Source organism: Hippoglossus hippoglossus, chromosome 9, assembly GCF_009819705.1.
Source record: "Hippoglossus hippoglossus isolate fHipHip1 chromosome 9, fHipHip1.pri, whole genome shotgun sequence".
Taxonomy (NCBI): Eukaryota; Metazoa; Chordata; class Actinopteri; order Pleuronectiformes; family Pleuronectidae; genus Hippoglossus; species Hippoglossus hippoglossus.
In genome coordinates, this window is record NC_047159.1 from 15,420,443 (window position 1) to 15,435,847 (window position 15,405).

Here is a 15,405-nt window from a genome sequence, read left to right on the forward strand (position 1 = left end):
CGACAGGTTAAACAACCTCAGGCATATGGTGAAGAAAGTGGGATTTAAAAGAAAATATACAGAGTTTTAAGGTTTCGTATAAACATGAGGACAGTGAGGAGAAATTAATGTGCCTATTGTGTGGTAACAATAACATTAGATTAGAGAAATTCATTTACAGTACAATACACTCCGACTGTAGGTTATATTTATAGCAGAGCGTTTGAAAGGAGCAGTGTGTGCATGAAGACGCTTGAAAGTGTGCAGTTATTTATAGCTTCTACCAGAATAGGTTTAAAACAAGTGAGCTCCTTTGTTTGTCTGACTGAAGTCATGTTTCTCCACATTATTCCGGTGTTCATCAGCAGATCCTACAGATTTGTAAATTATTATAATTTTTGGGGAAGATGTGTAATTTTAGGATGGTTGCATTTTGTGGAGGAAATTGTTTGTGTGAAAACGTTGTTGTGTTTGTCTGTGAATGAGTTCCTGTTTCTGAGCGTTCACAGTTCTAACAGCTTTTCATGATGAATGAAGGGAAGCGGTCGTGTTGTTTATTAGTATACAAATATGAATTATTGAAGAGCTTCGTGTCTTGCAGTCGTACACAGCTGTGTCAGAGAAAATGGTCTGTGTGTGTGCGTTTGAGAAAGTGAAGTTGAGCCTGAGAGAGATGGAGAAAGATTTCGATCCTTCTGGGAGATTTTGCTTGTTGTACCAAGGCCATTCAGGTTTGTTTGAAGATGATATTTTACTGTGAGCATTATGCAAATGCACTGGTCATTTCTAATGTTTAATTTATGTCTTCTTTTTTTTTTTTTTGCTTCGCGCACTCAGTGTCTGTTAGTTAATTTTACATGAAGTTACTGGATCTACTCGAAAAAGTTTGGATGTGAGCCATTCAAACTTTTCTGTGTGAGAAGAGGAAAAGTTGAGGAAATTGAATTGTTTAATTGCGATGTTATTGTGAGGAGTTGCTCGCATTGATATTCAGATGCATTTCTTTCAGTGTGTGTGTGTGTGTGTGTGTGTACGTGTGTGGGTGGGTGTGGGTGTGTGGGTTAAAGGAATGTGAAGCACCGACTGCAGTGTGCGAGAATGTGTGCGGTGTATTGTCCGACTGGCTCCACTACAGTCACAGCAGACCTGCATACACAGTCTTGATGAGCTGTTGAACTTCATATTCACATTAAACTTACAGTGTAAACTTAGTGAGAGGCTTGAATCTGAATCCTGAATTTCACACACACAGAAATAAAACTGTTTGACTGTTGATTATTGAGCTCTGTATTTCTCTCGTTGATCATTGATCATAATTGATACACACACACCAGTAAATCTGCCTCATACAGTAATAGTCTCAGTTTCAATTTCTAAAGTTTCCCATGAAAGCTGATTGTTAAACAGCAATGCATTTCCACACAGAGAGTAATTAATTTCAAATCTTCTTTGCTCCTATTTGAAATAATGGATTTCTTGCACTTGAATATGATAAATATGTTCTGTGAGAAAAGATTGAGCATTAGCCGTGGTTTGCATTTTCAGCATTTCTTAAAACTGCTGCTTAGGTTTTTATCAGCCTTGAAAAATCTTTGTACTTAAAGATTGAAATTATAAAAAAAGATAAAACATAAATATACTATCGCTGAAAGATGTTTTAATTCTCTCAGAATTTCCCATCTCAATTTTTCAACAATATTTCACAACTGCTTTCTCACAATATATGCGACAGTGCCGTGAAATAACAAGCTTCCATCATTAGCACTTTTACTTTCCCACAGTTATATTCACTCCACCACCACAATAATCTGCTGTCAGAGGCTTAAGAGCCCTGCCAACACAAGAATACAGGTTTTTAGCAAGAGGTTAATATTGAGATGGTACTTTGCTTGTTTGGTGATGAGAGGGGAGGTATAGAGGTTATGGTTTTGGCAGATGGGTGCAGAGAAGGTTAGGGATGGGGCATATGAGTCTTTTGGGGTAAGAGAGTGGGTATTGGAGCTTGGAGTGACAGGGTTAGGGACTCGGGGTGTGGGGTGTGTGAGGTCAGATGCTGGGGTTTGGGCGTCAGTGTGGAAGGGTCAGCGTTGACGCGCCGCAGCTGAAATGGTACATGACCTCAGCCTCTGGGATGATTGGCGTGGAGGAAAGAGGCTCTGACGTCTCGTACTCTTCCCCGTCGTCGTGCTCATCCACAGCTGGAGGCCCCAGAAAAGCCTCGAGGGTCAGGGTATTGAACCTCTGCCCAGCGACTTTTGTTGAAGCGCAACCTTATTTTTCCGCTTTGTTCCACGGTGGTTATGATTCTGCATATGAATGTGTTTGAGCGTTGCTTCCAGTCGCACATATGGTCGGCGTACGTTCTTAGGACTTTCCCTCCATGCAGGTTCAAGATGGGGTCGTGGATGTATACATCCTCAACCCAATGCCGCTCTCACGTGTTTTGTCTCGCTTTTCTTTTCCTGAGGGTTTTGTCTTTTTCTCTCTGTCGTCAGCTTTTTGTGATCCTCGTTTGGAACTTCGAGCTCTACATGATCCCGCTGGCGTTGCTGATGCCGTTGGCCTGGAACTACATCCTCATCGCGTCGGGGAAGGACACCAGGCAAGATGTGGTGAGTAACCCATCGCTTCTCTGTATCCCTCCGCCTTTCTTTCATCTCACTGTAAAAGCCTCCTTTCTTAGACAATGCAGGGTTAACACTCAGGCGCCATTGTCTCGTGGAGACTTTTACGCGCTCGTCTTATTTACGACGTCCATCACGTTTACATACATTTCATTCCTGATGAACGAGATATCAAAATACTTCTATTATATAAACAGCATAAAGATAAACATAAAAAAAAAACTAATTTACAACATATCTTTGATTAAATTGGAGTCATAAACTTGGAGCAAATTGGAATTAAATAAAAAAAAAATCTTTCTGCTTCATTTTTTTTTTTTACTTACTCCATCTCCTCGTTGAGGTGCTGCATTCTCGGTGCAATCTCACATTTCTCACTTTGCCTCCTTTCAGGCAAAGAAAAAGGAGAAATAATAGGCTGTCACCTTGAGCTACGTTACGCCACTTACCTGGTAGTATATTTATTTAATTCATTTATTTTTTATCTCTTATCCCAATTAAATGATGTCAAAGCAATGTCATGGAGAAACAGACATGTTTTAATCATGGCCAGGCACATTTGGAGAGTAGAGAGTAAAAACGAGCGCGAGCGAGAACTGGACTATGGAGTGAGCGTGAACAACGAAGTGATTAATTTTAATAAGTACCTTTTTCCAGGACTCCATTGGAAATCACCAGTTAACAGACCTTAGATTTTCTTACACTAGCTCACCCTTTATGTGTGTGTGTGTGTGTATTTATCTCTTCATAAGGATTCTTGGAGTTAGATTGGATTTGGAGGAGATATTAGATTCAATCATTACAAAATGGAATTAGCTGTGAACTGTGCATAAATTACAACACAGATTTATTTGCTAAGTCTTCAGAGCTGAGCGTCTCTTTTTATAAGCCTCCATTATAAAAAAGTTGCAAGATGCAATCCAAGAACCACAAGCCTCATATGACTTCACATAAACCCAGTGAATATACATTAAGTTTATAATAATTAGGTGTATTTAACTGGATATAATGATTTAAGTTAAGAATATAAGGTTTTTAGTAGTAAGCAGGTTCACAGTCAAAGTAAAACCCTTTATTTGTGAATGACACTTACATTTCAGAGGGGCCTTTTCCCTCCTGTAGATGGCGACATTGCCTGTTAAAAAAAAGAATCCCACTCACTTTAAAGACAAACCCCAGCGCGATGATCTGTCCCCACATACCTGCTGCTTGTATTTATCCAAACCTAATGATATTCCTTTCCCATGCACACCCTCATAATGTGCCACTCACTTCACATACAAATAAGTACATGTAACTCCCACTTCATGTAAAATTGCTTTTCTCCGCTTCTTGAAAGGGACCATTGTGTCTCAAGTACCTCAGGAATTGGTTGGAACATTAAGACATGGTGATACTGTTGATACTCGCATGGCAAGTGCCTTTTTGTGAGATAACCCACTAACGCAAAGTTGTCCTGTGCTCTGAGACGAGAGGAGATATGGACACTTATGACTGTGCTGTCTTAGGATCTTGTAGTTTCACATCCAGACAAGGAATCGTGGAGCACATATTTTTCCCTGATTTAAACTTACGCTATAACACAGAAGCATTTAATACCTGTAACTTAGTTTAATTTCTTGTAGACTGTCTTGTAGTTAGTCTTTTGGATTTTTCTCTAGTTAAAGTCCAACCCATAGGAATTCGCCTTTGGAGTTTGTTTGAATATCATCATCTTCAGAATGAGTTTGGAGGAAGGATTTACTTGGGACTGGACTGATCAACAAGGAACATTTTATTTAGCAGTGATAGAAATCTTCCGCTGTGTGGATTTAAGCGAGTGTGTCGTGTACAGTTCGACAGTGTTGAGTGGATGTGTGTGTCAGTGCTGGTATTGACTAAGTAGGTATGTGGAAAAATGTGCTGGTGGTGAGACAGTCAGAGGCAAGAGAACGGGACAGCAGCAGCTTAGACAAACTACAAGAGACTGTGCAGGTGTGTGCTTGATGCATGAGTACTTAATACTGTATGTGATTTAATGTTGGTGGTCTCCTGTCTTTTATATTCAAACTTTAAGATTTACGCAGAACCAACTACAGGCAAACACACATTTGAATGAGTCACTCCAGGTGCTTGTTACCTCCGTGTGAGTTCACAGAGAGATACGTTATCTCTGTGTGTCTGTAGTGGAATTTTTTTGTGTGTGTGTGTGTACTTGTATCTTGTGAGTGTTCAGAGTTTCCAAGACTACGTGCAAACATTATTTGCAGCAACATATCTGATGAAAGTGGGATTAATTGTCACAGATTAGCACCAACTATGCTCCTTTTCTCGCCGCTGTGACAGTAACGCTGAAGAGTACAGAGCAGCACAGGCGACACAAAGAAGATTCTCTGACAATCATCGTCTCTGCGCCGCAGTCTCACCGCCTCGGGATCGGTGAATGCGATGAACCCTCTCTCCTTCCCTCGATTATCAACTCTCTGCCTACTTCAGTGTTGAGTTTACTTCCCCGTGTCAAATTGGAATACGTACAGTAAAACTAATGTGCGGTGGTGTAAGCGTTCATTATTTTTCAGGGCATTTTTGTTTGCAAATGCAGTACACACACACACACACACACACACACACACACACACACACACACACACACACACACACACACACACACACGTTCAGACAAAAGTTCCCCCCGAGTCCTGTCCCTGTTTGTTTTGAGACAGAGTTTCCCAGTCTGCGGGAGTGCAGCTGGGTGGGAGCATACAGTATTTGCGTTCTTTGCTTCCTCTCCAGGTCCCCCGGATTCATCTTCCGAGTCTTTATCAAGCTGAAGTCATGGACGACTCACTGTTTCCCTCTCGCACTTGGCAGGGAACAGAGAAGAATAGAAAAGAAAACAAGGGAAAGGGGGCTTTCTAATTACTTTAAACAACACACCAAATTAAAGCATTGTGCTGAGCCGAGCAAGGGTCAGCATCCGGAGCACTGTGGTTTTCCAGCAGTCTGGGGTGAGGGTAATGCCAAAGGAATCTCCGCTGAACTCACTCCGAAGGGTGAAAGAGAGAGAGAGACAGAGAGAGAGAGGGGATAGGCCAAGGGAAGAAAGAGAGAAAACAAAAGTATACACTAGAGTACAGACTTCTTAATGAAGGGAAGAGTCTTGCTTCATCATGATGGGTTCAAGGTGGGGATCCTTCTCCGATTTTTACACCACAACCACAGTCCTTAGCGCCGTCGATAGCAAATAAACAAACGCAGTGTTTTTTACATGCTGTAATTCAGCACTCAGGGTCACTGACTGTTGTGTGGTTACACGCTGCTTTGCAAACAGATCCCGGATCAGAGCTCCTAACCCTCGCCCCAACCTTGACCGCTACCTGCTAAGCAGTCGCAGCCTCCTCAGAACAGCGATTAAAGGAGGCGACGCAGCAGCAGGGTCGTCGACCTCCTCTCTTATCATGTATCACTCCGACCCGTGAACCCTGACTCCTCAACACTGTTCGCTGACCTGTGTGTTACGCTGCAACACGCTCAATGAAACAAACAAACAAAGAAGATGCCCTTTAATGCTCCTGACTATATGCAGAGGAGGATCCTGCTTTTACTTTGACATTCAAAACCTATAATATACTATTAAGTGAGCCTCAACTATTCAGACTTCGGCCATCTCCTCTCCATCTTTATCTTGTTTTGAAACCTGAAACAGTTTGGAGCTTCAATCCATCCCAAGCCTGCTGCAGAGGAAGCTGCCAGCGGGCTGGACTCGGTCAATCAGAGGACAGGCGGCTGTGTTGCGAGAGGAAAAAGGCTGCGAGGCGTGCGTGTACACACGTGTGTGTATATTTCCATAGCAGCGGGTCATGTTCATGTGTGTGTCTGCCTGCGTGAGCCTATATGATGTGCGTTGAGATTAACAAGCAGGGACACATCCCAGTAGAAATCCTTCCTTGCTGTTCAGTTGGCCCAAAAAGGTCCGTACCAGATGTTCTAAAGGTGGTAATTTCAGTGCAGGCTGTCGTAGAGGGCTCATACGAAACCTGGTGATGTCTCTCTCTCGCATAGGATGATGGGCAATTAGGCCTCGTCATACTGGAGGACCATCCTCTTTATCCCACACTTTAGTCCATTACATAGATTCACCCACTGGATCTGCCAAGCCATTACAGAAGAGAAGACCCTAATGGTGTGAAGATACTTCAGAGCAGATAGAGCTGACCACAGCTCTTCATCATGATTTATAGCATTTCAATAAAGGCAAATATATAAGTAAGTCACCCTTAAAAATAAAGCAATATTTTTATTAGTTTAACTCCATCTACTTCAACTAGTACCAGCTTAATCTTTACTTTCCTGACTGTGACACACCCAGTATGACGGCAGTATATTGTTCATTAGTGTAAAAAGAACCAGGTAATAATGTCTGATCTATTTGAACATTGTACTTCATTGCCAATTTTATCTTTTCTATTTTCTCCCTGATTTTGCATCTTCAAAAAAAAAAATGCATCTCTAAACACAGTGTGCCTTGACATCTGCCCTCATTAAGAGACACACACACAACGCACGTAGGGAAGAGTAAATATTAGGAGAGCTGCAAGGAAAAAGAGGAAACGCTGCCTATTATACCTCAACTCCTCCAGAAAGTCACACCTCCACGTTTCCCCCCATAAAACTGCAACTCTGGAAAGAAAAGGAGAACGAGAAAAGGAAGAGGGAGTGGGAGCAGAGGAAGACGGGGAGGCATTCAGAGGGAGGCAGCGACAGAAAGACGGAGGCATAGGAAAGCAGCGGTGGATGGCAGGCACTCCTCAGTGCGGAGTCAGACATGGCAGTTGGTGACAGGTGACAAAATCAAAAGGTCATGTCACTTTTAACTGGGAGCGCCTGTGCCCCACTGATTTCCCCCGTGCCGCCCCGGCATCACCGCGCTCCTCTCTGCTCCTCTCTGCTCCTCTCTGCTCCTCGCGCTGTCTCTCTGTCTCTGCTAAACTGGCAGATAGGATGGCAGGCTGGCAGGCAGAAAGACAGGCGACGGGCATAGTTTGAAGCGGGACGGGAGCATCGGGAGCATCAGGAATGCCACTGCGGAATCCTCCCAGCCTCCCTTTTCATCATGTTGTCTCTCTTTCACTTTCTTTCCCTCCATTTGTCTGACTCCCTTCATCACACTGAACCTTTGTAACTGTCTGTGCTCTTTGCTAACAACGTCAGCAGCTCAAGATGTCTGCCTCGGTGCCTCTCGTTGTTGTTGTTTTGTCTATACAGTAAAGCCGCTGCAGCTGTTTGCTACTTTTTTCAGTTTAAACTTTGAGCTTGAACCGACTGATGTTTGTGAGTTTGCGTGCATTAGATGGCACATCAGCCATGTAGCAGCTCCAGCTCTCTTTTTCACAGTACAAAACAACAACAAGACAGTATCATCTGTTTAAGAGGGACATTTACTGTATTTATTGATATGCAGGTGGAACAAGTGACATTGTGATTTCCTCTGAAGAGCTGCTGGAATATTTGCGACTAAACTTGCGTGTTCGTCAGAGAACAAGTAATGTAGCTTAAGTTATCCTGTTATTAGACAGGGACGCCTCTGTACTGCCAGTGTTGGGGCACCGCACACGGGAATGAAGCAGTGGTGACCATTCGCCTCCCGTTCACTTCCATTATGTGCGAGAGAGTGGCGGAATAAAAAATGTCACTTCCTGTGGCAAGGCACATCCGCAGCTTTGCCTAAAGTTCAACATGAAATTAATAGCACCTACATTTAGGGACCCCACTTGGGCATCACTGGCCGTTCTTTTCAGGGTGAGCCAAGATGGAGGAGACCCTGATATAAGCTCTGTCGAACCAGCTGGTACTTTATGATGTTGGACATCAGGCTGCCTGAACCCCAAAAAACGCTTGTCCAATACCACAACCTCAACTACAGACAGGACTGATTCCTGTGTGCGCCACATCCTGCAGCTGATTATCATTTGCCTGCTTCACTTAGACTTACCCTATACAAGCTATGATGCCGCTGCCCCCCCATGTGTGATTTTAGATAGCACGCCGGCATTCCAGAATCAGAGATAGGATGTGTGACACGAGAATATCGGCATCTCTTCTCCCTGTTCTCCCTGTCCCCTTTTACACAGACATCGATTTGGCTCTGTGTCCACCACCGCTACTGCTGGCTTAAAGGAGGAACAACCACCCTTCTCCCCTTCCCATGTTTGTGCCTTTTATTCAGAACATCGAGGTGAAATTAGGGTACAGCATTCCCGCCTTGAAGAGGCAGTTTAAAAGCAGCCAATCTTTTCCAATGCTCACAGATTTGGTGTTTCATGAATATGGAGCCGCCCCTCTCACCCCCACCCCCTGCCTCCAGCTCTGGTAGCACCCTGGCCTCACCCCTATCTAGCCCCCTGCTGGGTGAGCCATGGCTTGGGCAGTGCAGATGGAAGGGCCCCCCTCCAAGGGCCACGGCTCTGACAGCTTGTGAAGGGCCTGTGTGGGTCAGCCAGGCTCAGCTAGCAGCGCTTATCAGACACACAGCCCTCCCCCAGTCTGCAGAAACTGTGGTGTAGGCAATATGTACACGCACACTCACACACATACACATAAGCTCATGGACAGTGCATACCAAGTAGGGCCTTGAGATCCCCCAGCCAGCCAGTCGGCCAAACCTCAGCAGCTGGAGAGGTTAAAACCCCCTCACGTATCAAAGAGGAAGAGCAGCAGGAGGATGGAGGGAGGGAGGGATAGAGGAATGGGAGAAAAAAGGAGGAGAAAGTATATCTTCATGTTCGCTTCGATGTCTGCCTTGGTGTCAATTCCCCCTGCGGCTGTCATTGGGAAGGTTAGGAGGGGAGATAGTGGAACTCAGCCCGGCCAGGGAGAGAGCGGAGCCAGTATCGAGGCTCTCAGGCGAATGGTGGAAATCCTGTGGCTATACTTGTTCAGATAGTAGTTTTTTTACCTTCCCCCTGTGGACTGTGTACTGGTGTAAATGTTTTTGTTTTTACCTCTTCTGGTATTAACACCAGCCTTGTTGGTACCAGTTGTCCTCATGGGAACCAGAACCCTGGATGAAAGAGACAGCATTTCATTCCTGGGGTCCTGGTTAAGGTCATGGGTGTGAACTGAGATCAATTTAAGCTTATGTTTGGGTTAGTTAGTCTCTCCTCAATAACTGGAAACCAGTGCCCCAACAAGGATAGCTAATTAAAACTTATGTGAGTGTGAAACTGTGTGTGCCCTTTTGTTTTACTCCCATGAAAGAAGCATCCATCCCCTCAACTTTGTGTTCCCAACTTGTGAAGTTAGGTTTAAACTCTTCCTTTGTCTCCATACACTGTGGTTAAGGATAAGTATGTGTAGTTAAATATTTAATAACCCTCGCTACTTTTTTATTTTACACATCCTTGCTTGTAGCTTCTGTTTAAAACTTGTTGTGGCTCTTGTTACTTTGGATCAGTAAGGGGCTATGAGGTAAAACCATACAGCTAATACACTTTACTAATACTTCGAGTTCACTTTGTTATAGTTAAAGAAGTAAGGAGAATGGCATGAATCAACATTGGCCAAGACGGTGCTACAGATAATGCACAGCTACAAATGCTGCCCGGATTTACACCAATCAGCTACAATATTAAAATATATATATAGTCACTGTAGAAAAACTGTTAAAATGTAATATGAAATCAAATTACTAATAGTTTAAAATGAACTTTAACCACAGATATGTTATATCAATCAGCCACATCATCAGAACTAGTTCCCTTTGTTAATGTTGTGGCTGATCAGTGTAAGTTAAGGGTCTTAGAATCACCTTTATCATCTCATTCACCACAACACTACAGAGTCATTAGACTGTCTTTAAAGCTGAAGGTCAGAACACTGATCTCTTTTGCCCCCAAGTGTGTTGTCTTTTTCCCTGAACAGACACTAGGGGTGCTGTTGTGCCACAGTGTGCAAGAAGCTCCCCCGTGGAGGCAAAAGGAAGAATATACAAATGTTCCCCTCAGGAATCAATAGAAATTTATAGCAGTTTTTCTGATATTCTTTTTTTTTTACAACTCTAACATCTTGTTTATCACATCAGTTGGTGCAGCAGCTTCGCTCTCATAAGAAGACCTCAGATCCAAACTGCGAACTTTACAACTACATGACATTCTTCTTTTTTTTCAGATGTTTTTTAGATTTGGATCACAGAAAAATGTTGCTCTTTAAGGCAGAATGTAAATGTGTACTGACATCAAAATTACAGTGACCAACAGCCCTGGTTAGCCTGGGAATGTCCCAGTTTCAGGCTGTTTGTACTAAGTCCTGACCATAAACCGCTAAAATGGCCTGGTTTTCAACATGATATACCACTAAATATTGATTACAGTATTATATTTGTTTTCTTCACTCTCCCAGACATCTATCATGTTCTGTCCCACTTTGTTATCATCTATTCTACTATCAAAAACATAAACAAGGCACCACATATCTGAATTCAACACTGATTGGTCTGTATTATTGTGTCAGTCAGTTAATGTGCGGTTGTCCCGGCTGTTGCTAACCTATGAGTCAAAGTTAAGCATAATAGACTTTGAAGGTTACAGTTCTTTCCCATAGAACCTGAGAGAAGCAAATGGTTAGAAAGTCAGTCTTTTCTAAAGGGCTCCAATTTCTTTCTTCATAAGGTGCGTTCATGATGTCAATGGTGTTCAAAGATGCTCAGTAGGTGTGTTAAATGCTGGAATAATTGTCCGCCCATCCTGATGAAAATACCTGGTGCATGCATAAGTGTATATATATGAATGTGCGGTACTCTTAAGAGTCCTGGTTTGGGAGTTTGAAAATATCTTCACCCAAATAAAGATGCATGAAAGTGTCACAGCTACTGTTCTGTAGCTCTTAAGTACCAGTCACCAAATTTTGGGATGTTATAATAATTCAATTAATACATATTGTAATTCTCTGTCGGAACATTCAGCAATTTTATTTGCCAACATTTCAACTTACATGTGTTTACACTGCCGTAAAGGTGTAGTTTGTTCTGGAATCTGAGCCAAAGCAACACAAACTTAAATCTTGAATATCCTCTGTTTAGGATGAAGCCACTGTGGCCAAACGGACACATTAATATTCACACCACCTCCTGAACGCTCAATGTCATTGTAGTCACTTATATTATTTGTGTGTATTTTATATTATCACCATCTTTGTATGTATTTACGGGGCACAGTGTAATCTGTAAGAGTAGCCTGCATCATCCCTGTATCATTTGAATAGGTCTGAATATGTTAATCCCCACCTCAGTAGATATTGAATTGACTGGAGCAGCTCTGCAGGCAATGCGAGCTCCACGCGATCCCGTCGACAGCGAGGCTTTGATGCTGCAGTGTTGTAATGATAGTAATTCAAACAACATGATAATGGGGGGATAAGCAGACAAATGATATCATACACCAAACAGGTCTTAGAAAGAGAGGAAGAATAAGGCGAATAGAGCGAGGTGCAGGGAGAGAAAGACACAAAGATGTTTGGAATTCATCGGCTGCACCGAGGTAATTTATATCCTCCCTCACTGAGACAATAGTTTCAGTGCACGCATTTAGCCGTGGCAATCTTCAGGGCAGATGACATGTTCCATGTCTTTTTATTTATTAATTTTACACTGTGTCTCATTGCGGGAAACATGACTTCTCCCTGTAACCACAGGCGATAGAAGGGAGAGAGCAGAGCGGAGAGCGTAGGGAGACAAACGACTCTATCATTCTCTCTGTCTCTCTAGGTCATGCTTCTCCAGCTAGCTCATGCTCATTCCCTTTGTTTAAAGTTGGGAGCGTGTGCCAGGCGTGCCCCAGTAAAGCCTCTGTGTGGAGGAATCCATTATGTTTGTATTTTGGCATGGGTGAAAGGATTTGGGAGGAACCATGATGACTTTATAAACAGTTATAGGCCGTTTGTTAGGAGATGCCAGAAGGCTTTCATTTTACAGTATCACGTCTGCATCTTTTTCGGCGGCTGAGCACAGAAAATTCCCCTCGCTGGTATTTGGATGGCGGAGTAGAGTCAATGTATTCAGTATCAATAAAGAGACTGTGAACTGTGAACAGTCAAGCTTATTTGTCTAGACAGTGATGGAGTCTTAGTGAAGTGGGAATAACTAGTTGCTATACAGTCAGACAGTTAAAACAAGGAGTGCCATGCACACATGCGTAACACTTTGCCCTAGTGACTCCGAGCTATTGATAGAACCCATACACAAACACACACACACGCTATTGACTCTACCCTTTCAACTCTGCTGTTCTGAACTCCTCTTTGTTTGTGTGGGAAGCTGCATTTACATAAGAGGCTTATGTCAGCCGCCATATAGTTTCCCCCCCTTATTCCAATGAAAAACAAAAAGGACAAAAGCTATTGTCTTGTTAAGTAATGATTTTTGGATTTCTCCAAACTAGTTTGAGCTGTTCGGGAGGTGGTTAGGGGCTTGTGGTGATGTCGAGGCCGGGCGAAGGTTCGTGGGAGTTGGAGCTGGTACAACAATGAGAGCAGATGAATGCTGTGGTTGACAGCTGTAAGGCTTATGATATGGCTGTTTGTTTATGTAAATTGGGAGTAATAATATGACCTTGTGGCTTTGATGTGTGATTGACAGAAAGAGGGTGGATGGGATTTAGCAGTGATCTGTGGGTTTTTTAGCGCCTTGGCGCCATCGCACTGCAGATGTGAGCCTGTGCATGTTCACAAAGACGCACAATACTGTACAGTAACCAGACACAATATCAGTAAACGCAGTGGCTCAACCAGATCTGATTGGTTCAGGGATTTTCATATGTTTCAAGACATTTGTGTAATTCATTGTTTTTACATGAAGATATAATTGAGCTCTATATGATGGATCGCATTTTCCATGAAGTCTTTTCTTTCCTACATTTGTATGTCTCTTAATGTGTACAATTTTGTGAATGAATAGGACAAGCTGCAACTTGTATGCACCATTGTTATGTTGTACAGTATATTTATCCAAATGTGCTTTTGTGTTTGTGGTTCAAGTGTGTTTTTTTTTTTATCCTTTGTGTTGTACAGTATGTATTGTGGTGTCTCGGGGTTTCAGAGCCGCACCGGCTCCTGTTTCATCGGTTGTGGCCCACTGAAGCACATAGTTGCTGTTCTTTGCGACTCGCTGTCTGTGCTGGAAGCTTCTCTCTCCACTCTTTTCATGGAGCATCGCTCTGTGAGAGCATGCGAAGCGATAGATAGATGAACGTATGGGCACGGTGAGGTCGGGGGTTAAAGACGAGTCCGAGGGTTGAAGAGGTCAGATGAGAACGAGCACAATCCCGCAGAAGAAGAGTTGTGCTGTCTCGTCCCGCTGAATGGTGCGAGATTTAAATGCTTTTCTGCGACGCGATCTGAGTGGATGAATAGACTTTAATCCTCAGCCCCGTTGAGATTCAAAGCCAGAGTGTTTCCTTACATTTCCAGAAGTGTCAACACATTTGAACAACAGAACGTTTCTAAAATTAAATTCTTATTCAAACCCATTCTGAGGCTCATGACATATTAGCACACACCAATCCAATAGTTCCACACCCCGTTCCATACTCATTTAAAAACTCTTGCCAGACATAAGCATAACCAATCAGCTTTAATATGCCTCTGTGGCTGCTCTGATGATGTTCACCCTTGTGTTATCTAATGTTTATCTGCATTATAGCTGTTGCGTAAACATTTATATTTCTCATTTTCTTTCTTTCTTTTTTCCCTTTTCCATGTTGCAACTGTCAGCAAGCGGTGGAGGACCTGCTGGAGGACGAGGATGAGGATTTTGACAAAGATGACAAGGTAATTATGTGTAGTGTCAGTGATGCTCTCCCATATAAACACGCTTTCACTCAGTCGCACACACGCACACTCATTGGGACACTGCCTCAGGAGGGGTTGACACTGCTTCACGGACCGGAAACGCAAACAGACAAATGAAATGACTCCATCTTCCCCTCCCAACTCCTCCCCTGCTCCGTTATTCTGGCAGCCTGAGGCGCAAACACATGTTCAGAGATTGTACAACCTTTTAACCTTTTTAAAAAGTTTTTCTCTGTAGCTGGCACACATGGCATATTCCTCAGCCTTTTTTTTCTTCTGTGGTGTCTGCAGTCGTTTACTGCACCATCTTGTTTTTTTCCCTTCATATAACACTAAGTTGAATTTACGTTACCAACATCGACAGCTACCTGAGAACATACACCCATATAAATGCTTAGTTAGGTATTTAGGTCCATTCACTGCTCCTTTATGTCCCAGTAAAACAGCATCTGGGCTTGTCCAGACACTATCATGTAACAACAGGTGGCTGCTTTACTGCCTCTGTGCGTTTACGCTGTAGGACGAGCCACTGAAACAAATGCCAGTGGATAGGATACAGCACCTTGTCAATGTTCCACTTGCTAATGGTAATTGCGCTGGTAAAGCTATTTATCCACACACTCTGTTGTCTGAGGAGAAAAAAATAATTCTCTGTTTTATCCGACTGGAGCAAAAATCATAACTTTAGCTTTTAAGTGAAGTCCAAATCTTTCACTGTGAAAAATGTAAAGTACCTTGACTAAACAGTCTGGAATCTGAAATTACTCGAGCTGATACTCGATGCCTTGCAGCCGCACTCCGGCAATATGAAGGTTAGCAGGCTAAGATGTGGTAATTTGCCTGATCTGGCTTGGTAATCTTTTTGGAGTAAAACAATTACCACTGCTGTTTGCAATGGTAATTGTCGAGGCCTTTGACCGGGAAATTTGATATTTGAAAATGATTTTTGCTCGAGGAAACAGTGTGTGCCGAATGAACTTCT

The 15,405-nt window shown here is 43.0% G+C and overlaps 1 protein-coding gene across 7 annotated transcripts in view; it reads left to right on the top strand.

The window, feature by feature from the left end:
- Window positions 1–15,405, top strand: part of mctp1a (multiple C2 domains, transmembrane 1a) — a 143,255-nt gene that overhangs the window by 99,823 nt on the left and 28,027 nt on the right. For all 7 annotated transcript variants that reach the window (XM_034595301.1, XM_034595293.1, XM_034595294.1 and 4 more), the window contains 2 exons: window positions 2,475–2,591; window positions 14,346–14,402. In XM_034595301.1, the coding sequence (XP_034451192.1) occupies window positions 2,475–2,591; window positions 14,346–14,402 (174 nt within the window). The remainder of the gene's footprint in view (window positions 1–2,474; window positions 2,592–14,345; window positions 14,403–15,405) is intronic.